Here is a 21,359-nt window from a genome sequence, read left to right as displayed (position 1 = left end):
GTATCCTGTAATTTCTTCTCCACCAAAGTCAATTTTCTTTCAGCTTCAGCTGATAATTCTCTTGGACTATTTAAGTCTTTGTCACCATCTAAGGTTTTGAACAAATTACTCAGTTCATCATTTTTTACTCCAATAGTGGGCCATAGACAGGAAATATCTCCTAGAAATCTTTGAAAGTCATTAAGAGTCTGCAATCGATCTCTCCTAATTTATACCTTTTGGAGGCCAATTTTTTGTCATAGCCTAAATAATTAATAGAATCTCCTTTTTGTATTTTTCAGAGCAATTTGTAATTGTAAAGGCAAAATTTCCTTTAGTTCCTCAAACATTCTTTCTAGAGTATCTAATTTGAATCAACTAGTAAAATGTCATCCATGTAATGGTAAACTATAGATTGAGAAAACTGCTTATGTATCATTTCCAATGGCTGATTTACAAAATATTGGCACAGAGTGGGGTTATTTAACATTCCTTGTAGAAAGATCTTCCACTGATATTTCTAAACAGGCTGAGAATTATTATAAGTAGGCACCATGAAGGCAAATTTTTCTCTGTCTTTTTCTTGTAAAGGTATAATGAAGAAACAATCTTTTAAATCAATAACTCTAAGAGGTTATCCTTTAAGCTATAGAGAAGGCAATGTATTCCAGACTGTAGAGAGTCCATTGGCTGAATCACCTTATTAACAGCTCTTAGATCTGTTACCATTCTCCATTTTCCAGATTTTTTAACAACAAATACAGGAGAAATCCAAGGGCTAGTTGATTCTTCAATATGCTGAGCATTTAGTTGCTCCTGTACCAGTTGTTCTAAAGCCTGCAGTTTCTCTGTTGTTAAAGGTCACTGCTGAATCCATACAGGTTTGTCGTCAACTGTTTCAAAGGTAGGGCTGTTGGTGCCTTTGAAAGATGGGCAGCTGCTGTGGCCTTTTTTGTATAATCTGAATGGTTTATGATTGTTCTTTATAATACCTTCTGATATTTTTCCAGAAACATATGTTAATCTATAGCTTGTTTCTGAGATTGGGGGAATGTTAATCTGAGTATTCCATTGTTTTTTTTTTGTTTTTTTGTTGTTGTTGTTGTTGTTTTTGCTTTTTCGAGACAGGGTTTCTCTGTGGCTTTGGAGCCTGTCCTGGAACTAGCTCTGTAGACCAGGCTGGTCTCGAACTCACAGAGATCCGCCTGCCTCTGCCTCCCGAGTGCTGGGATTAAAGGCGTGCGCCACCACCGCCCGGCCTGAGTATTCCATTGTTGTAACAAATCATATCCCCATAAATTTATTGCTATGTTAGATACATATAGTTTATTTTTCCTCTCTGATTTTCTGGCCCTATACATTTGACCCGTATTGTGCTCTGTTTTACTACTTGAGATAAAGTTCCAATCCCTAAAAGTTGAACATTTGCTTCCAATTTGGAGGCCAATTTGGATGCCAAGATTCTGATGCAATTATCATTACATCCTCACCTGTATCTACAACACTGTCAATGACAATAGTATTTATTCATATTTTTAATTTTGGTCTTTGTCCATTTATAGAAATTTGCTAAAATATCTGCTTTATGGTTTCTCCTGAATTTTGTATTCTCTCTTCTGTAGCTGGTCTGTCATCCAGAGCAGTATGGTTTCTTACAATAGGCATTAGGTTCTTTAATTGTTCTAGGAAGGAGTTTCCTCCACGATGACAGGAAACTACTGAACCAAATTTGTTATGGGGCCTGCGAGAGGCCCCTCAAGGTGTTTCCCAACAACACAGAGTTACCTTGATTGTCCCTTGTTGATCTAAAGTCATCAGTCCAATGCCTGCCTTTGCCACACCTCTGCATAATTCAGAAGGGAGGGCCTTTCTGCTTGGATTGTGCTTAGAAAAAACATTGATTCTGGGCCGAAGAGATGGTTCAGCGGTTAAGAGCACTGACTATTCTTCCAGAGGACCTGGGCTCAATTCCCAGCACCCACATGGCAGCTCACAACTGTCTGTAACTCCAGGTCCAGGGGATCTGACACACACGGCAAAACACCAAGAAAAAGAAGGCCGGGCGGTGGTGGCGCACGCCTGTAATCCCAGCACTCGGGAGGCAGAGGCAGGCGGATCTCTGTGAGTTCGAGGCCAGCCTGGTCTACAAAGGGAGTTCCAGGACAGGCTCCAAAGCCACAGAGAAACCCTGTCTCGAAAAACCAAAAAACCAAAACCAAAACAAAAAAAGAAAAAGAAAAAAAGAAAAGGATTGTTTCTAGGAATGTCCTGTTTACAATCCCATTTTAGGTGACTGTGTTTACCACAATTGAAACACTTGACACTTCTGTTTTTCTTCAAACCTCTGGAAATCGGCTCTCCTAGCCAAGTACCATCATGGTCATGAGATTCAATATTGAATATCTCAGATCCAATCATCCAAGGGTGTTGATCTTGCCTTTAATGGCCTAATTACACTTTTGCATTGTGCACTAGTATTTTCAAAAGCCAGAGATTCAACTATTACTTGTCTAGCTTCTGAAGTTGGTATCATTCTATTTACTGTTGATGTCAATCTTTGTAAGAAATCTGTGAAGGTTTCTTTTGGGCCCTATATTAGCTTCAGTAAATGACTCAATTTTCTTTCCTACTTCTTCAGTTCTGTCCCAAGCCTTCAAAGCTACTGCATGGCATAGATTGCCTTTCTACATTAGCATAATCTCCCTCTCCAAGAAGTTGGTTTTGGGAGATTTCCATACCTCTAGCCCTCCTTCACTGTTCAATGGTCTTAGCCTCATCTTTCCACCAGGTTCTCCATTGTAACTGTGGACCAGGTTCCAAGACTGCTGTAACCAAGTCTCTCTAGTCTTGAGGGATAATTCTATTACAAGCTGATCCCAAGTTTAAAATTGGCTTCACAAATGATGAATGCATGCCATATGAGACTATCACTTCCTTGAATCTCCTTAAATCTAACATTACCACAGGATTCCAGTAACCACTTAAACAGCCTTGGAGATATATGTCTTCAGCAGTTGTAATTCCTCTCTCTAGATTTGAATATCTCTATGATCTGTTTTAATAAGTTTTTCTAAGGCCTGTATCTTGGCATTCATATCAGCCAACTTTTTTAGATATAAACCAAGAATTATCAACATGATAATTAACAGTCTTTCTATCCCAGTTAAGTTGATTATCCCTTCATTTAATTGATTTATTTGTTCCATTTTTTTTTTATTTTCAAGACAGGGTTTCTCTGTAGTTTTTGGTGCCTGTCTTGGAACTAGCTCTTGTAGACCAGGCTGGCCTCGAACTCACAGAGATCTGCCTGCCTCTGCCTCCTGAGTTGTTCCAATTTTAAATCATGCATTGTGTAACATACAGCGACCTAACTTTCTGTACCGTAATTGTTTTTCCCATTTTTTAACATGGGGGAAAAAAACCTCTCTCTGTGTCTCTCTCTCTCCCTCTAAACTAATTCCCCTCTTTAAGAATTTCCAATTGGGGCTGGAGAGATGGCTCAGTGGTTAAGAGCACTGCCTGCTCTTCCAAAGGTCCTGAGTTCAATTCCCAGCAACCACATGGTGGCTCACAGCCATCTGTAATGGGGTCTGGTGCCCTCTTCTGGCCTGCAGGCATACAGACAGAACATTGTATTCATAATAAATAAATAAATAAATATTAAAACAGGAGGAGACAGTGGCTGGCTGTTAAAAAAAAAAAAAGAAACCCTGTCTCGAAAATTAAAAAAAAAAAAAAGAATTTCCAATTGAGGGGGCTGGAGAGATGGCTCAGTGGTTAAGAGCATTGCCTGCTCTTCCAAAGGTCCTGAGTTCAATTCCCAGCAACCACATGGTGGCTCACAACCATCTGTAATGAGGTCTGGTGCCCTCTTCTGGCCTGCAGACATACACACAGACAGAATATTGTATACATAATAAATAAATAAATATTTAAAAAAAAAAAAGAATTTCCAATTGAAGCCGGGTGGTGGTGGCGCACACCTTTAATCCCAGCACTCGGGAGGCAGAGGCAGGCGGATCTCTGTGAGTTCGAGACCAGCCTGGTCTACAAGAGCTAGTTCCAGGACAGGCTCCAAAACCACAGAGAAACCCTGTCTCGAAAAACCAAAAAAAAAAAAGAATTCCCAATTGAGGCTGGGTGGTGGTGGTGGCGCATGCCCTTAATCCCAGCCCTTGGGAAGCAGAGGCAGGCAGATCTCTGTGAGTTCGAGACCAGTCTGGTCTACAAGAAGAGCTAGTTCTAGGACAGGTTCTAAAGCTACAGAGAAACCCTGGAAACCCTGTCTCGAGAAACAAAAACAAAAAAAAAAAAAAAGAATTCAATTGGCACATGTCTTTAATCCCAGCACTCTGAAAGTGGGGGAGGCAGATTTATTTATTTTTTTTTGGGGGGGGGGGAGGCAGATTTTTTAGTTCAAGGCCAGCCTGGTCTTGAGTGAGTTCCAGGACAGCCAGGGTTGTTACACAGAGAAACCCTGTCTTAAAAAATAAATAAATAAAATAATAATAATAATAATAATACTGCTTAGGTTTCTATTGGGTTTGTTTGTTTGTTTTAGTTTGTCAGCATCCCAAAAAGGAGGTCCAGGGAAAGCCCAGAACCCAGCTGGGCAGTAACTCCGATCATGGGTAACTCTGGCTTGTGCCAGTGGCTGCAAAGCCACAAGCAAGCAGCATTTTTCATGAATTGCTGTTCTAAAGTTGGATGCCAGATATAAATACTACATTAAAATTTTTATTACGTGTGCGTGTGTGAATGTGTGCACATGAGCTCATTTTATAGCACATGTTTGGAGACCAGACGATAACTGTAGGAGTTGGCTCTCTCCTTCCAACCTGTGGGGCCCAGGCATCAGACTCATCCAGGCTTGGCTGCAAGTTCTGACTGACGTATTGAGCCATCGCATTGGTCCACACTCACCCTCACTCACCTTAAAGGATGAAGCAGGGGCTCAGCAGTTAAGGACAGGGATTGTTCTTGCAGAGGATCCCAGGTTGGGTCCTAGCACCCACATCTGACATCTCGCAGCTCACAACTGACTGTAATTGCAGCTCTGAGGGAATCTATCATCCTCTTCTGGACTCCACAGGTGCCTGCACGCTACCCACAATTTCACACAAACATGTACTCTGTCTCAGACTGGGCAGTGGTGGTCAGGTCTTTAATCCCAGCACTCAGGAGGCAAAGGCAAGTGGATCTCTGAGTTCGAGGCCAGCCCGGTCTCTACAGAGTGAGTTCCAGGACAGCCTGGGCTACACAGAAAAACCTGTCTCAAAAACATACAGAAAACAAAACAAAACACTCTGTCTCAAAAAGAACAACTAAAATAAAATAAAATAAACAATTCTCTGACTGAAGCTCTATGATTAACCAGTAGCAAAACAAAACAAAACAAAAACAAAAAACATAGCTCTCGGGTTCTTGTCTTTTATGTTTCCCATAAAAAGAATTACGGCCGGGCGGTGGTGGCGCACGCCTTTAATCCCAGCACTCGGGAGGCAGAGGCAGGCGGATCTCTGTGAGTTCGAGGCCAGCCTGGTCTACAAGAGCTAGTTCCAGGACAGGAACCAAAAGCTACGGAGAAACCCTGTCTCGAAAAATCAAAAAAAAAAAAAAAAAAAAAAGAATTAGGACTGGGAAAGTCATTCCAGATCTGGGCAGAAATCTTCAAATGAGTCTGGGAACATTATTTCACACCAGACTTCAGGAAGCTTTCAGGCTTCCGGAGTAATGCCAGCGGGGCTGAAGAACCAACCTGAAGAGGGCTTCGCTGGCCAACAGGAACAATTTCAACTTTATTATCAACTAAAGCAGAATAAATAGTTTGAACATGTGCATTCGTTAGATTTATTTCTTATTTATTTAGTGGTGGGGGAGGATGCCTGCCCAGGCATGTGGAGGTTCCGCCATGGGGTTTCTGGGGTTGAAATTTTAGCCCAAGAGAGATGAAGGGAGGAGGATCAGAAGTCCAAGGCAGTGCTCACCATGGATTTAGTGGCCATTGTTCTGCTTCATCTGAATGAATGTGGAGTGTACCTACATCTAGGGCCCACCCAGAAACAAAGACTGACTCCTATATCCCGAGTCCCGCACCGGAGTAGTCCTCAGCCCTTTGAGGGAACACCATAATCTTTGGGCTTCTGTGTTTAGCACATGGCGGTGACTTCTCTACTGTTTTCCAAGAGAAAACTACCCGAACAGCTAATGCTTCATTTTCTATTCCACGCTTCTCTGCCTTTGGGTTTTCCTTTCCCCTCGCTCTCAAACTCCATTCCTTTGAGAACCGCACGTGTGGCCTGTGAGATGGCTCAGCGGGTGAAGGCTTGCCGCACACACCCAGCGGCCTATCGTGCATCCCCAGAATCCACACAGCTATGGGAGGAGAAGCTGGCTCCACAGAGCTGGCCTCTGACCTATACGCACACATACGGCATAGGCACTCTGTAATAATCAGGTGTAAATAGGTAGATAAGTAAGTAAGTACTGTGTGCTGCTTGTGTGTGTGCTGCTTGTGTGTGTGCTGCTTGTGTGTGTGCTGCTTGTGTGTGTGCTGCTTGTGTGTGTGCTGCTTGTGTGTGTGCTGCTTGTGTGTGTGCTGCTTGTGTGTGTGCTGCTTGTGTGTGTGCTGCTTGTGTGTGTGCTGCTTGTGTGCTGGTGTGTGCTGCTTGTGTGTGTGCTGCTTGTGTGCTGGTGTGTGCTGCTTGTGTGTGTGCTGCTTGTGTGTGTGCTGCTTGTGTGTGTGCTGCTTGTGTGTGTGCTGCTTGTGGAGGTGTGTGTCTCTAATCCTGGTACTCGGGAGGCCGAGGCAGGTGGAGGCTGGCAGATGTTTGAGCTCAAGGCCAGCCTTGTGTCCACAGCAAATTCCAGGCTAGTCAAGGCTACATAGTCGAGACCCTGTCTCCAAAAGTACCCCCTTATGAGAACAGATAGTGAGTGAACTTTAAGACAGAGGAACTTTGGCAATGTGTGATGTGAAAGAAACAAAAAACGAAATAAGCAGTCTTGGTTGCGTTGGCCACGTCTGTAATCCCAGCCTGAGGTGAGAGAAATATCAGAAGTCTCAGGTCACCTTGAACCACACGTGAGTTCCCGGCCAGCCCGAGGTTCATTGCAAGACCCCATTTCACAAAACAAAACAGACTGAGATGGCTCAGAGGATTAGAAAGCCACTGAAAGCAGAGGTGGTAAAAGCTTTTTTTTTTTTTCGAGACAGGGTTTCTCTGTGGCTTTGGAGCCTGTCCTGGAACTAGCTCTTGTAGACCAGGTTGGCCTCAAACTCACAGAGATCCGCCTGCCTCTGCCTCCCAAGTGCTGGGATTAAAGGCGTGCGCCACCACCGCCCGGCTTGGTAAAAGCCTTTAATCCCAGCACTCAGCAGGCAGAAGTAAATCAACCTCTGTGAGTTCCAGGACAGCCAAGGCTACATGGAGAAACCTTGTCTTGAAACCAACCCCTCTCCCCCCCAAAAAAAAAGAAAAAAAGAAAAGCCTTCCACTGAACCTGATGGTCTTTTTGATCCCCAGCACCCACATGATGAAAAGAAAGAATTGAACTGACTCTGTCAGAATTGTCCTGTGGCCTCCACGTGGCTGTAGTATCCTCCTACACAGACGTGGATATGTGGATGGCCTCCACGTGGCTGGAGTATCCTCCTACACAGATGTGGATATGTGGATGGCCTCCACGTGGCTGGAGTATCCTCCTACGCAGATGTGGATATGTGGATGGCCTCCACGTGGCTGGAGTATCCTCCTACACAGATGTGGATATGTGGATGGCCTCCACGTGGCTGGAGTATCCTCCTACACAGACGTGGATATGTGGATGGCCTCCACGTGACTGTAGTATCCTCCTACACAGACGTGGATATGTGGATGGCCTCCACGTGGCTGGAGTATCCTCCTACACAGACGTGGATATGTGGATGGCCTCCACGTGGCTGGAGTATCCTCCTACACAGACGTGGATATGTGGATGGCCTCCACGTGGCTGGAGTATCCTCCTACACAGACGTGGATATGTGGATGGCCTCCACGTGGCTGGAGTATCCTCCTACACAGATGTGGATATGTGGATGGCCTCCACGTGGCTGTAGTATGCGCCTACATAGACATGGATATTAAAACTGAGAAATCTGCATGGGAGGAGCTTGAACTCAAAAGATTAAAAAAAGAAATAGACAATGAAGGCATAATTGTGGAAATGAGTGTCCTATATATTCCCTTCGTTTTCTTGACTTTTTCTGGAGTGTTGGATGGAAACCAGGGTCCCCTGCAGGCTAGGCAAGCAAGGTGCTGTAGCCCTGAACTGTACTCCTGGGCCTCTTCCCCTTTCAAGACATAGTTTCACTGTGTAGCCCTGGCTGGTCCAGAACTCCCTACGTAAACAAAGCTCCTTTCCTTTTCTTTCTTTTGTCTTGAGACAGGGTCTCTGCAGTCCTTGCTAAACTAGACTACACTGACCTAGAGCTCGGAGATCCTCCTACCTCTGCCTCCAGAGTGCTGGGATTAAAGGCCTGTGCTACCAAGCCCAATTTAGATTTCTTTTTAATTATGTATATATGTGCATCTGTGTGTGGGTGTGTGTACATGTGAATACAGTTTCTCTCGAGTACAGAAAAGGGTGTGGGGTCTCCCAAAGCTGGAGTTACAGTTGCGAGTTGCTCCAGGTGGATGCTGATTACTGAACTCCGGTCCTCTGTAAGAGCAGTATGGACTCTTAACTACTGGGCCATCTCTCTTGCTTGTAGGCATCTTTTTTCAGAGTGGTCAGGATGTGATGTAGCTCTTCTGTGGCTCTACTGAGTTGCCACCCCAGCCCTTACTTTTCTGTAACTACACTGTATCCGTTTTTTTACTTAAGCTATGTGTCAGTTTTTCAGAGCGATGCATGCAAGGATCAATGGTGACTGTGTGCCACTAATCAGAAGTCAGAATTCATCCTGTCGCCTTGAAGTCCACCCCCGCAAACAGTAAACTGCCTTTTCTAATCTTCGCCAAGTGAGAAACCGAAATGAGTGGGAGGGGCGGTAACTATTTTCACTTTTGTCTTCCTGTTTTTTTCAGAGCCTGGGAAAGCATCTCAGAATTTCCAATCTTTTCCAATTCCCACATGATTTCCTAATTTAGAATGAATTCAGAGAAAATAAGTCTTTCTCCATGTGCTGAAGCCTTCTCATTCTGGCACCGGGGGAGCAACCTGAGGTGCAGAGTACTCCAGCCCGGGTCCCCACACTCACCCAGCACACTGCAAATGCCTTCATCACCTGAGCCTGGGCCCAAGAGGGAAGCCTTCGGGCCATGCGCAAGAAAGGTGTGACCCTGGCTAGTTCTGGAGATCCCTAAGGGTCCAAACCTTATCCCCCGGCACCTATCTGCAGAGACAAGCCCTGTGGTTTGACCCCGGGCGTCTTCCAGCAGTCACTGTTTAGAGAGGCACAGGTGTCTGGCCCTCAGTGTGACTCCCACCCCACGGCCTCAGTCACTCCTTGGAGAAGTAGGCTCTGCGGAGCACGGGCTCCCCGGTTCCTGCGCGCAGATGGATCTAGGTTGGGGAGCATATGGCCTACAACGCGCCGTGGTCCCCAGAAGGCCTGGCACGGTTAGGAAAGCGTGTGGGATTCAGTCACCGGCCTCGGCTGGCGCAGCAGGCCTGGGCCTCTCCCTGCGCACGGCGAACGACCGCAGCCTGCCAGCAACCCTGGCTCTGCTCCAGACCCGGCCTGGGTGACATCACCAAACTCCTGCGATCAGAGCGGGGCGGGGAACAGAACCCGAAATCCCCTAAAAACAGAGTGAGTAATCGTGTGCCCGCCCTCCAGGCGGGGCCGGGACCCCGAGAGAGCAGCGCCGCGCAGCCCCGGGAGCGGCCTTGCAGCCGGGCGGGCCTCGGGACGAACAGCCTCGGCGCCCTCCGGTCGCGCCCCCGGTGTCCCCGCCTGAGCGCCGCACACCTTCCGTGCCCTGCGAAAGCGGCACACCTGCTCCGGGCCCCCACGCGCGTCGGTGGCGGCGGCGGCACAGCGCGCAGGCGCGGCCGGATTCCGGGCAGTGACGCGACGGCGGGCGCGCGCCGCGCATTTCCGCCTCTGGCGAATGGCTTCGCTTTAGCGCGCCGCGGGCTCAGCTGCGACCCCGGCCCCGCCCCCGGGACCCCGGCCATGGACGGTGAGGCGGCCCTCTGGCCCCGCGAGGTGGCTGCCCTCGAGCCCCGGGGCCCGCGGCGGGAGCCACCCCCCCCCCCCCCGCCCGCGCCGTCTTCCTCCCCTTTCTGCGCCGCGGGGTGCTGCGCAGGGAGCCGCAGGCCGGCTGGTGGCACGGGGCGGGGCGGGCTGCGAGGGGTCTGACTCAGTTGCCCCTCTCTGTGGAGGGCGCTTTGACTCAGTGTCCTTCCTGGGTGGGAGTGCGGGTGACCTTTGACTCAGTTTCCTCGGCGGCCCCCGTCCGTGTCGCTGCGATTGGTTCTGGCTTCCTTTCCTTGTAAGGGAGAAAGTATCCGACTCAGTTTCCCCTGTAGAAGAGAGGGGGGGTGATATCCTTCCTCAGTGTTCCTTGAAAGTAGGCACTGACTCAGTTTCCCCGGGTAGAGGAACGCCTCTATGCCCCCTTTCTCTAGTGGAGAGATGCTGCTGCCTTCTTTGCCCTGCCTCTTTCAGGGCAGGTTGTGGGATCTTGGCTCGGTTTCCTTGGGAGGGAGCTTGGCTGTCATGCCTTTCCTGGTGAGGATGGGCAACAGAGTTTCCTGACAATGTGTCTTAACTTTGCAGATTTGTTCCCCCTCATCTTCCCCTCGGGTAAGTGGACCGTCGTTCCTCAGTGGGTAGGGACTGTCCTGGAGTAGGGGTCACGGGGGCAGCACCCAGTGACTGGTTGTGTCACCCACAGAGCCAACCCAGGCTTCTGGGCCCTATGTGGAGATCATCGAGCAGCCCAAGCAGCGGGGCATGCGCTTTCGCTACAAGTGCGAGGGTCGCTCAGCAGGCAGTATCCCTGGTGAGAGAAGCACAGACACCACCAAGACGCACCCCACCATCAAGGTAGGCACCAGCCCCCAGGGCCCGGAGCTGAAGACTGATGTGGGGGAAGGCGTCGTGGAGCCCCAGCAGACTTGCCTCCTTGCCACTGTGCCCGGCGTCTAGGAGCCAGGTTTGGCATTGTTGGCTTCTAGAATACTCTGTACTTTGGACAGATCAATGGCTACACGGGACCAGGAACAGTTCGCATCTCCCTGGTCACCAAGGACCCACCTCATCGGCCGCATCCGCATGAACTTGTGGGGAAGGACTGCCGGGATGGCTTCTACGAGGCCGAGCTCTGTCCAGACCGCTGCATCCACAGGTGAGACCTGTACAGGTCAGGGCTGGGGTGAAGTCAGGATAGGAGGCTGGTGGGAGCAGGCTTGGGGCCAGGCAGCTGTTACAATGTTACCCCTTTCTAGACACAGGCAGAATTCTGAGCCCTTGCTCTGCCAGCAGGACCTCCTTTTTCTTAAATCCTTTAACAGACAGGAACTCCATGGGATAAGGACGAACTTATCACCTTGGAGCCACAGACCTTTGTGGCTGGACCAGCCAGTCCCTGAGTGTCTCTCATTATAAGAAAGATACCACAACAGACTCTCCTGGAGCTTAAATACCAGCTGGCAAAACCAGGCGATAAATAATTGTACGGATAGACACTGCTAGAGAAGAATAATTTCTATGAGGAAAAGAAAACACAGTAATAAATTGGAAGGAGGAGTCTGGCCTCGTTACTTGGAGTCAGAGTCTCATAGCCCAAGCTGGCCTTGAACTCGTTAGGTTTAACCTGCCTCTTCCTCTCAACCCCAAGGATAACAGGCATGTACCACCATGTCATGACTTTGGGTTGGAAGGTTACAAAAGGCCTCTCTGCTAAAATGGTGAGAAAACCAGACAAGTCCAAAAGAACATTCCATGCACAAGAAGGAATAGGTTTAGTGTTTTTAGGAATGGGGAAAGATGCCCCCTGTGGCTGAGGTAGGACAGTGGCTTGGCTCGCATGGGCCGGGTCCCACAGAAACTTGCGAGTGGGTACGAGTGGGTTTCACTGCAGCACAGTGGTAAGGCGATAGAGGCTGTGAGGCCTAGATCTGTGACCTGGGAGTGGGAAGGGAGAATGGGGCTTTGCTACAGACAGAAAACTGATGCCTGAGACACCATAGCTTCCAGAACCTGGGGATCCAGTGTGTGAAGAAGCGAGACCTGGAGCAAGCCATCAGCCAGCGCATCCAGACCAACAATAACCCCTTTCAAGGTAGGAGCAAAGCAACTCCATCACCTTCCCTGCACCTCCCTCGTCTCCCTCCATGGCCAGGCAGACAGGATGAGTGGAATCTTGCTGCCAGTTTGGTACACATCCATTTTACCATTGAGAATCAGGCCTAGAGAGGGCTTGTCTTCCCGGTACAGCAGAGTTAGTGACTCCCACCTGTTTTTCTGACAGTTCCCATGGAGGACCAGCGTGGGGACTATGACCTGAATGCCGTGCGCCTCTGCTTCCAGGTGACAGTGCGGGACCCATCAGGCAGGCCACTCCGCCTGACTCCTGTCCTCTCTCATCCTATCTTTGATAACCGTGAGTGGCCAGCTCCAGTAAAGGGAAGGGAGGGCCTGGGAAGAGAGAGCGCGGGCTGGGGTGGGTGTGGCCTGCGAGAAGAGCTCCACTTCCTTTAGTCCAGTTGTGCTGGCAGGGGACAGGGCAGAGCAGACCCAGAGCCTCCCTCAGTTGGAGCCTGCTGGGAAGTGACTGTGCTGAGATGCTGGCCTGCCAGGACTCTGCGCAGGAGTATAGGAAGCAAACTCCCAGGAACTGAGATAATGCAACAATAGCATCTCACAGGAAGCTCTCTGATTACCTGGGCTGACATTGATGGATTGCAGTCTTAATAGGCGTTAGGGTAATTGAAAATAAAAGGGCTTTAGAGTCCCCCAAGGACCGGAAACCAGTATAAACTGGAGTGAGGAGGGAAGGACTCCTTGCCAAGGTAGAGATGAAGCAAAAGCTGACAGTGTAAGGTCAGATTGTCTCTTGACTGTGAGGTCTGGGAAGGAAAGCACAGCTCCTCATCGCTTTCTTCCTCTGTCTCAAACTGCGGACGCAGCAGGAGGCAGTTTCTGAATTGGTTGAGGTGAAGAGCGGATGGGAACCGTCTGCAGAAGGGTGGTCAGCACACTGTGGGAGACGACATAGGATGGCTGGGCATGACTGTGACATCTGTGGGGTACCATGGAGACCTCTCAGGGTTCAGGGTTTTCTCCTTGTCACACCCTCAGGCGCCCCCAACACTGCTGAGCTCAAGATCTGCAGAGTAAACCGAAACTCTGGGAGCTGCCTTGGTGGCGATGAGATCTTCCTGCTGTGTGACAAGGTGCAGAAAGGTACATGCTGGGCTCTCCGCACCAGAGGGGAGGGGTGATGATGCCAGGGACCTCAGTGGCTTCAGGGGAAGCAGGGACATCCTAACCCACGCTGCTGCTGTCTCCTGCAGAAGACATTGAGGTGTATTTCACCGGACCAGGCTGGGAGGCCCGAGGCTCCTTTTCTCAAGCTGATGTGCACCGGCAAGTGGCCATTGTGTTCCGGACTCCTCCATACGCTGACCCCAGCCTGCAGGCTCCTGTGCGCGTCTCCATGCAGCTTCGGCGGCCTTCTGATCGGGAGCTCAGTGAGCCCATGGAGTTCCAGTACTTACCAGACACAGGTGTGAAGCTAGGGAGGGTAGTACTAAGGTTTCTGCACTCCGGCTGGGAAAAAGACCAGGACATCACTTAGGATTTTTTTTTCAGAGGGGGAGAGGGGGTGGAGCTTGAGATAAGGTCTCTCTGTGTGGCTCTGGCTGTCCTGGAACTCACTCTGTAGACCGGGCTGGCTTTGAACTCACGGGGATGTGTCTACCTCTGCCTCTCGAGCGCGCCACTACTGCCCAGCTAACACTAGGATTTATATATACTGTACTCATTGCACATAATATTTCTGTTAAAGACAGACCACATGTACCATGGTGATCACATAAGACCACATTATCTAGCCAGGCAGTAGTGGCTTACACCTTTAATTCCAGCTCTTGAAATGAATCTCTGTGAGTTTGAGGTCAGCCTAGTTTGTAAAGCTAGTTCCAAGACAGCCAAGGCTACACAAAGAAACCCTGTCTCAGGGGTGGGGGTGGGGAGGACTACACTGTCTAATGACATAGATGTCTTGGTTTGTGTAAGTATACTTTAAAATGCTCATACTGAGCTGGGGCCCCAGCACGCATGTGTAACCCTTGTGCGGTGGTGTGGAGACAGACGGTGTAGAGCCAGCCTTGCTGGATCAAGGTGCTCCAGAGGCAGCAGGATGTCCTGTCTCAAAAATAAAGTGGACTGGACATGGCAGCGCACACCTTTAATTCCAGCACTTGGTGGGCAAAGACAGGCAGATCTCTGTGAGTTCAAGGCCACCTGGTCTTCATAACAAGTTCCAGGCCAGCCAGGGCTATATAGTGAGATCTTGTCTCAAATAAATAAATAAGGTAGGTGGGGCTGAAGAGGTGGCTCAGTGGTTCAGAGCACATGCTGTTCTTCCCAAGAACCCAGGCTTCATTCCCAATAGCCATGGTGACTCATAGCCATCCCTGTCTAGTTCCAGGGGACCTGACACTCTTCTTTGCACGTGGTGCACACACATACAAGCAGTCAGACAGGCAATGCACATAAGTAAGTCTTAAAAAATATGGTGAAGAGTGGTAGAGGAAGACAGCCAGTATTGAGCCTTGGCCTTGACATGCTTATGCACACATCTGCACACACATGCACACACATACATGAACATGTACATGAACATGCACCACACACACACAAGTGGTAATAATAAAATAGAAGTTCATACAATGACAAATTTGCCAAACAACATGTCTTAAGATGTATTCCCATTCTTAAGCAACATATAATTATAGTCAGAATCCATTTCATATTTAACAGTGACACCCAACTTATTTAGCTCTGTCTGTTTTGTCTGCCCTCGCTGTGAGTATTTCCTTAAATGACTTGGCTTTAATCTCCCATTGCCTTCTGGGGGGAAATATGTAACTGAACTCACTAGCAGTAGAGGCACTAGGTGCCCCTGAACCAAGGTCACTTGGCTTTGTGGATTTTGTCACTGCCATATAACCCAGCTTCATTGTGCACAATCAGGGCCCATGCCATGTACTGTACATTAAAGAGAGAGAGAGAGAGAGAGAAAGGAGCTGGAGAGATGGCTCAGTGGTTAAGAGCACTGGCTACTCTTGCAGTGAACCCAGGTTTCTAATTTTGGCACATATATGGAAGCCCACAACCATGTAATCCAATCCCAGGGCTTCCAAGGGCACCAGGCATGCACACGGTGCACAGACATACATGCTGACAAGACACCATGCACATAAATAACTAAATTTTGGGGGGAAGACTTTTTTTGGGACAGGATTTCTCTGTATGGCTCTAGCTGTCCTGAACCTCGCTCTTAGAGACCAGGCTGGCCTCCAACTCACAGAGATCCACCTGCCTCTGCCTCCCGAGTGCTGGGATCAAAGGTGCGCGTGACCACCACCTGGCCCCACCTATCTCTTAAACCAGGTGTAGTGCTACTTGTGGCATTTGCGATGGGTCCCAGCACTGGGGCGGTGGAGGCAGGAGGAACAGAAGTTCAAGGTCATCTGTAAAGACTTGGTGAGTTTGAGGCCAGCCAAAGTTATGGAGCTCTTGTCTCAAAAAGAGAGAGAGAGAGAGCGGACAAGAGGCTCTGGGTAAAAACACCTGCCACCACGCCTGATGACCTGACTTTGATCCACATGATTCGAGGAGATAATTGACTTCACTCTTGCTGTGATCGCGTGTGAGTGCACATGCTAAATGTAATAAATTGTTTGTTTGTTTCAAGACAGGGTTTCTCTGTGTAGCCCTGGCTGTCCTAGAACTCACTCTGTAGATCAGGCTGGCCTCAAACTCACAGAGATCTACCTGCCTCTGCCTCTTAAGTGCTGGGATTAAAGACATTCACTGCCACCACCCAGCTAAATTTTTTTAACTTTTTTTTAAAGATTTATTTATGTATTTTATGTATGTGAATGCTCTATTTGTATGTATGACAGAAGAGGGCATTAGATCCCATTACAGATGGTTATGAGCCACCATGTGGTTGCTGGGAATTGAACTCAGGACCTCTGGAAGAGCAGCCAGTGCTCCTAACCATTGAGCCATTTCCCCAGTCTCCATAAATTAGTTTTTAAAAATCAGAGACTGATGGGCAGTGGTGATGCATGCATTTAATCCCAGAACTTGGGAGGCAGAGGCTGGCAGATCTCTTTAGTTTGAGGTTAACCTGGTCTTCAGAGCAAATTCCAGGGCAGCCAGGGATACACAAAGAAACCCTGTCTTGGATGAGGGAAAAAAAAGCTGAGGCTGGGAGGCCATTTTGGAAGGCAGTGCACTGGTTCAGGAAAGGTGATGGAGGGTGTCTTGCAGAGGTGGAAGAGCACATCCCCGTCCCTGTCTACCCAGGTCACGCTGCAACCCCTGGCCTTTGTGCCAATGGCACTCACCACGCAGCCTCACCTCAGGGTGTGTGTTGCTCTGGCCTCTGCTTGGAGTGCTTAGCTGTTGAGCACTCATGACTCTCACCACCTGTCTCCTGTGACCACCTCTAGTCAGATCTCCCGGTGTCACTGCCCCGGCAGGTCTGTACCCTGTTCATGTGTGCAGGTGTCCTTGGCATGTCCAGCTCTTTGTCTTGTTTTGAAGACAGTGCAGTCCTGTCTGCTTGGAACTTGCTGTGTAGACAAGGCTAGCCAGCCTCTGAATACATGTGCCCCACTCCTGGCAGCACTTCCTTTCTTCTGCAGTATTTCTTTGTGTGTGTATGCACATGCGTGCAGGTAGAGCTCAGAGAACAACTTGCCAGGGTCGGTTTTCAGTTTCCTCTTTCCACCATGGCTGTTCTGGAGACGGAACTCACCTTTATCTGTTGAGCCATCTTACTAGCCCAAAGATTGGACATGGAGTCCTGGCACTTTTTAAGGTCACGTTTTTGAGGATTAAACCGCTTGTGTTTACCCATCCCAGTGGCCAGGAGGAAAGGCAGAAGAGTGGGTGCTTGGCAAGTTGTGTTGTTAGTACTGGGGAACTGAACGAAGCCGTGATGTTCAGGGTAATTCCAGTTTCCAGTCTGGGTGCCAGGACAGACAGTGGGAGAGACAGAGATAAGACGTGGTGATGTTCCTTTTGAAGAAATGAGGCCAAGGTGCTCTATCTAGTCTGAGAGCGCCAAACCTGAGCCGAATGTGGCGTGTGAGATTCGCCTGCTGTGTTCGGTGCAGTGTTGCCCACTGAGCCTAGGCACATGCTCAGGGGACGGTTGAGCTACAGGTGCTTGTCCCTCTGAGCAGGGCTCCTTTCCTTAGCATCACCCAGGGGTCAAGATTCAGCCAACAAGGCTGGTTGTGGTGATGCAGGCCTCTAATCCAGCACTTTGGAGGTAAAGGCAGGTGAATATTGGTGAGCTTGCCGTCAGCCTGGTCTACAGAGTGAGTTCCAGGACAGCCAGGGCTACATGATGAGTCTGTCTCAACAAAGCAAAGAGAAGGGGAACGAGTCATTCAGACCCTTCTCAGAAAGTCAGCATCCCTTTTTAATTGTTGGGAGACTAGGTCTTAGGAAAATACGACCCCACTGCCTTCCTGAAGGGCTGGCTCCTGGGAGAAGTGGAGCCCAGCTAAGGAGAATAAACCATACCATCCATATTGCTTTCCCAGATGATCGCCACCGGATTGAAGAGAAACGCAAAAGGACCTATGAGACCTTCAAAAGCATCATGAAGAAGAGTCCCTTCAGTGGTAAGCTGGGGAGAACCCGAGTGGAAGGGGAGAACCTCTAGGCCAAGCTCTAGACATCAGTGAGGACACCCAGAGTCTTCAAGCTGAACTAGCTTTTGTTCTGTAGGGCCTACTGAACCCCGGCCTCCACCACGGCGTATTGCTGTGCCTTCTCGAAGCTCAGCTGTCCCCAAGCCAGGTAAAGAATCCCTTTGTCCTACTTAAATGAGGGTCACATTTGTTCAATCTGAAGTTGCAGTATTGTCTGGAAGGGGACTGAGCAGACATTGGTCTCATCTGCAGAGTTCTGAAGCCTACCCTCCCTGGGGCCCATGCTTCTCAGCTGTGTGGCATGGGACTCTGTCAGGGTCATCCAGGGAGCAGTGCAGGTGGGGATTCTTGGGCTCTGCACAGACTGATAAACTTGAGGCTTTGAAAGGGTGGCTCAGTAACCAGCAATCTCCTGAGGGTGTTAATGCCATACAAGTCTGCAGCCATAATCCAGCTAAACTCTGAGCTAGGCCCAGACCTCGTGCTGGCAGCCTGCAGTGCCAGCTACTCAGGAGAGGGTAGCAGGAGGGTCAGGGTCCAGGTCCAAGGCCATCCTGGACTACAGGGTTAAGTTCAAGGCCAGCTCCGAGAATCCTGTTTCCAGTTAGAAAGGAAGAGCAGGGGTAGGTAGAGCGCTGGCCTGGCAGGTGCGAGGCCCTGGGTCAGTGCCCGGTACCAAGGGGCTGAACAAACCCTGGCTTGGATACCTTGAGACACAGACATTGGAAATGGATAGCCCATGCCCTTGGCTCTTGATTGGATTTAGAAAGAAGGAATCACCTCAAAGTAGTAAGTTATGGGGTGGGAGAGATGGCTCAGTGCTTAAGAGAACTGGCTGCCCTTGTGGAGGACTTGGGTTCTGTTCTCAGCACCCATGTGGTAGCTCACAGCTGTCTGCCACTGCAGATCTAGGGCATCCACTGCCCCTTCTGGTCTGTGAGGCGCCACATTCATGGAGTGCACATAGGTAAAAGCAGGAAAAACACTCACTCGCACAGTCCCTCAGTTGGTTTTGCAACTGTAATGTGAGGAGAACTTTAAAAGGTCAGGGGTGAGAGCTTTGCGAACTCCAGTAGCCAGAGAACTCCTCAGTGTGGCCCTTGGAAGTGGACCCCACAGGCCAGGACAGCTTTTTTTTTATTTTTTTAAAATATTTATTTATTTTGTATACAATATTCTGTCTGTATGCCTGAAGGCCAGATGAGGGCGCCAGACGTCTTTACAGATGGTTGTTAGCCACCATGTGGTTGCTGGGAATTGAACTCAGGACCTTTGGAAGAGCAGGCAATGCTCTTAACCACTGAGCCATCTCTCCAGCCCCAGGACAGCTTTTGATTCCCTAGAAAGGAACTGAGTCTAAGCATTCAGGAGAGGGGCTGAGTGGTGGAGGATGGGTATGTATGTCTTCAGTGGTTTTTCTGACTTTTCCTCTGTCTTTCTCCTCCAGCCCCCCAGCCGTACCCCTTTCCAACATCCCTCAGCACCATCAACTTTGATGAGTTTTCCCCCATGGTGTTACCATCTGGGCAGATCTCCAATCAGGCCTTGGCACCATCCTCTGCCCCAGTCCTGACCCAGACCTTGGTCTCCTCCTCTGCCATGGTACCAGCTCTGGCTCAGCCCCCAGCCCCTGTCTCAGTTCTAGCCCCAGGTCCTTCCCAAGGCCTGGCCCCACCCATTCCAAAGAGCACCCAGGCCGGGGAAGGCACACTGTCCGAAGCCCTGCTACACCTGCAGTTCGATGCTGATGAGGACTTGGGGGCCTTGCTTGGCAACAGCACAGACCCGGGTGTTTTCTCAGACCTGGCATCTGTCGACAACTCAGAATTCCAGCAGCTCCTGAACCAGGGCGTGTCCATGTCTCACCCCACAGCTGAGCCCATGCTGATGGAGTACCCTGAAGCTATAACTCGGCTAGTGACAGGTTCCCAGAGGCCCCCTGACCCAGCTCCCACACCCCTGGGGACCTCAGGGCTTCCCAATGGCCTCTCGGGGGATGAAGACTTCTCCTCTATTGCGGACGTGGACTTCTCAGCTCTTCTGAGTCAGATCAGCTCCTAAGGGGCTGGCGTTGGCCCTGCTCAGAGCACCAGGTTTCAGGGTATTGAAGCCTTCCCAAAGCACTTACAGATTCTGGGGAGCGTGCTCCAACTGCCCCCGACTTCTTTGGGTAATATCTTCTAGGGGTGGCAACTTTATTCTTTTATTGGCAGTATCTCACTCTCTCTTTATGGAGGTGCTTAAGCAGAAGCATTAACTTCTCTGGATGGAGCTGGGGGACTGAGTCTTCTCCGCTCTTGGTAGGGAGCCCTGGAACCCCTCCCATCCTCCAGTTCTAGCACTCTCCCAGAGAGGGGCATGCTGGAGCTGTGGCCTTATTATCAAGTGTCTTCCTCAACATGGATTCCTGTGCACGTTGATCCAAAGCAAAGCTCCTAATAGCAGCCCCTGTGGGGTGCTGCCTGACACCAGCACATGAGGGGCCTTTTTTCTCTCCTGGGTGCTCCTGCCCCACTAGCTCTTTCCATGCTGAGCTGTGGCTGAGGGGAACAGGTGGGATAAAGCTGGCCACCTTCAGGATCCTGAGGGAGTTTGGTCTGAGACATCCCTGCTCCCCCTTTTCTCAAGTGCCTTAATAGCAGGGCAAATTGTGTGGAGTCAGGAGGGCCGGCTAGAGCTCAGCCACAAGACAGCCTTCACTGAGAAAGCTATTGGACTCTTGCTCTTTCTAGCTCTGAACTAATAAATGTGTTACCATGCTGGCAAGAGAGTCGCTGTCTTTCAGCAAACACTGAGCGCACTCTGCTGATCATTTCAGGGTGGGTGATGGGGAAATGATCAAGTGACTTTGGACTGTTATTTTGAGGCCTGGGACCTGAGGATGCCCCCTGAAAACCTTGGATCCCATCTGGTAGATGTAAGGGCAACTAGGGCAGGGCTCCCACTGCAAAAAGTCCCAGCAGGAGCCAGGAGCTGTGGATGGAGTTCCAGTGATGGAGATCCCTCGCATTCCAGGTCAGCAGAGATACAGCCTGGCAAAGGAGGTGTCCTGAGACTATCCTGGGAATGATGACGAACCCAGCACAAGGCCAGCCTGGTCTACGAGAGCTAGTTCCAGGACAGGTTCCAAAGCTACAGAGAAGCCCTGTCTCGAAAAACAAAAACACACACACAAAAAAGGACCCAGCACTTGGGAGGTTGAGGCAAGAGCTCTGCCTGAAACAAAACAGACACTTTGCACCCCGGTGAACCGTTCAAGGTTTTCGTGAGGACTTTGAGTTACCCGCCCGCGGGTAACTTGCTCGCTCCGCCCCTAACCCTCCCCATTCTCCACCCCCGCAGAAAGCCCGGCTTGTTTGTGGTGCGCGCCTTTGATCACATCTTGCCAGAGGCAAAGGCAGGAATGTATGTGAGTTCAAAACCAGCAATGGCTACACAGAGAGACCCTATTTCAAAATAACAAAAACCCAAAGCCTATACCA

At 49.6% G+C, this 21,359-nt stretch overlaps 1 protein-coding gene across 3 annotated transcripts; it reads left to right on the top strand.

Moving 5' to 3' along the window:
* The first annotated feature begins 9,758 nt into the window (after positions 1 to 9,758).
* On the top strand, positions 9,759 to 20,643 carry Rela (RELA proto-oncogene, NF-kB subunit). 3 transcript variants are annotated; one of them, XM_041662124.1, is made up of 11 exons: positions 9,759 to 9,775; positions 10,748 to 10,774; positions 10,866 to 11,017; positions 11,170 to 11,318; positions 12,163 to 12,254; positions 12,444 to 12,575; positions 13,274 to 13,378; positions 13,489 to 13,701; positions 17,767 to 17,847; positions 17,954 to 18,025; positions 19,325 to 20,643. In XM_041662124.1, the coding sequence occupies exons 3-11, from the start codon at positions 10,925 to 10,927 to the stop codon at positions 19,936 to 19,938; spliced, it is 1,551 nt and encodes a 516-aa protein (XP_041518058.1). In that variant the 5' UTR covers positions 9,759 to 9,775; positions 10,748 to 10,774; positions 10,866 to 10,924; the 3' UTR covers positions 19,939 to 20,643. The 3 variants fall into 3 exon arrangements, with proteins under 3 accessions (XP_041518058.1, XP_041518057.1, XP_041518059.1); XM_041662123.1 differs by lacking the exon at positions 9,759 to 9,775 and adding an exon at positions 9,791 to 10,148; XM_041662125.1 differs by lacking the exons at positions 9,759 to 9,775; positions 10,748 to 10,774; positions 12,163 to 12,254 and having other exon boundaries at positions 10,890 to 11,017.
* The last annotated feature ends 716 nt before the right edge of the window (positions 20,644 to 21,359 follow it).

This window comes from Microtus oregoni, unplaced genomic scaffold, assembly GCF_018167655.1.
Source record: "Microtus oregoni isolate MIOR12 unplaced genomic scaffold, Mior012 000012F_ref0000307, whole genome shotgun sequence".
Taxonomy (NCBI): domain Eukaryota; kingdom Metazoa; phylum Chordata; class Mammalia; order Rodentia; family Cricetidae; genus Microtus; species Microtus oregoni.
Note: the sequence above shows the minus strand (reverse complement) of the source record. Positions and strands in the feature narration are given on the sequence as shown.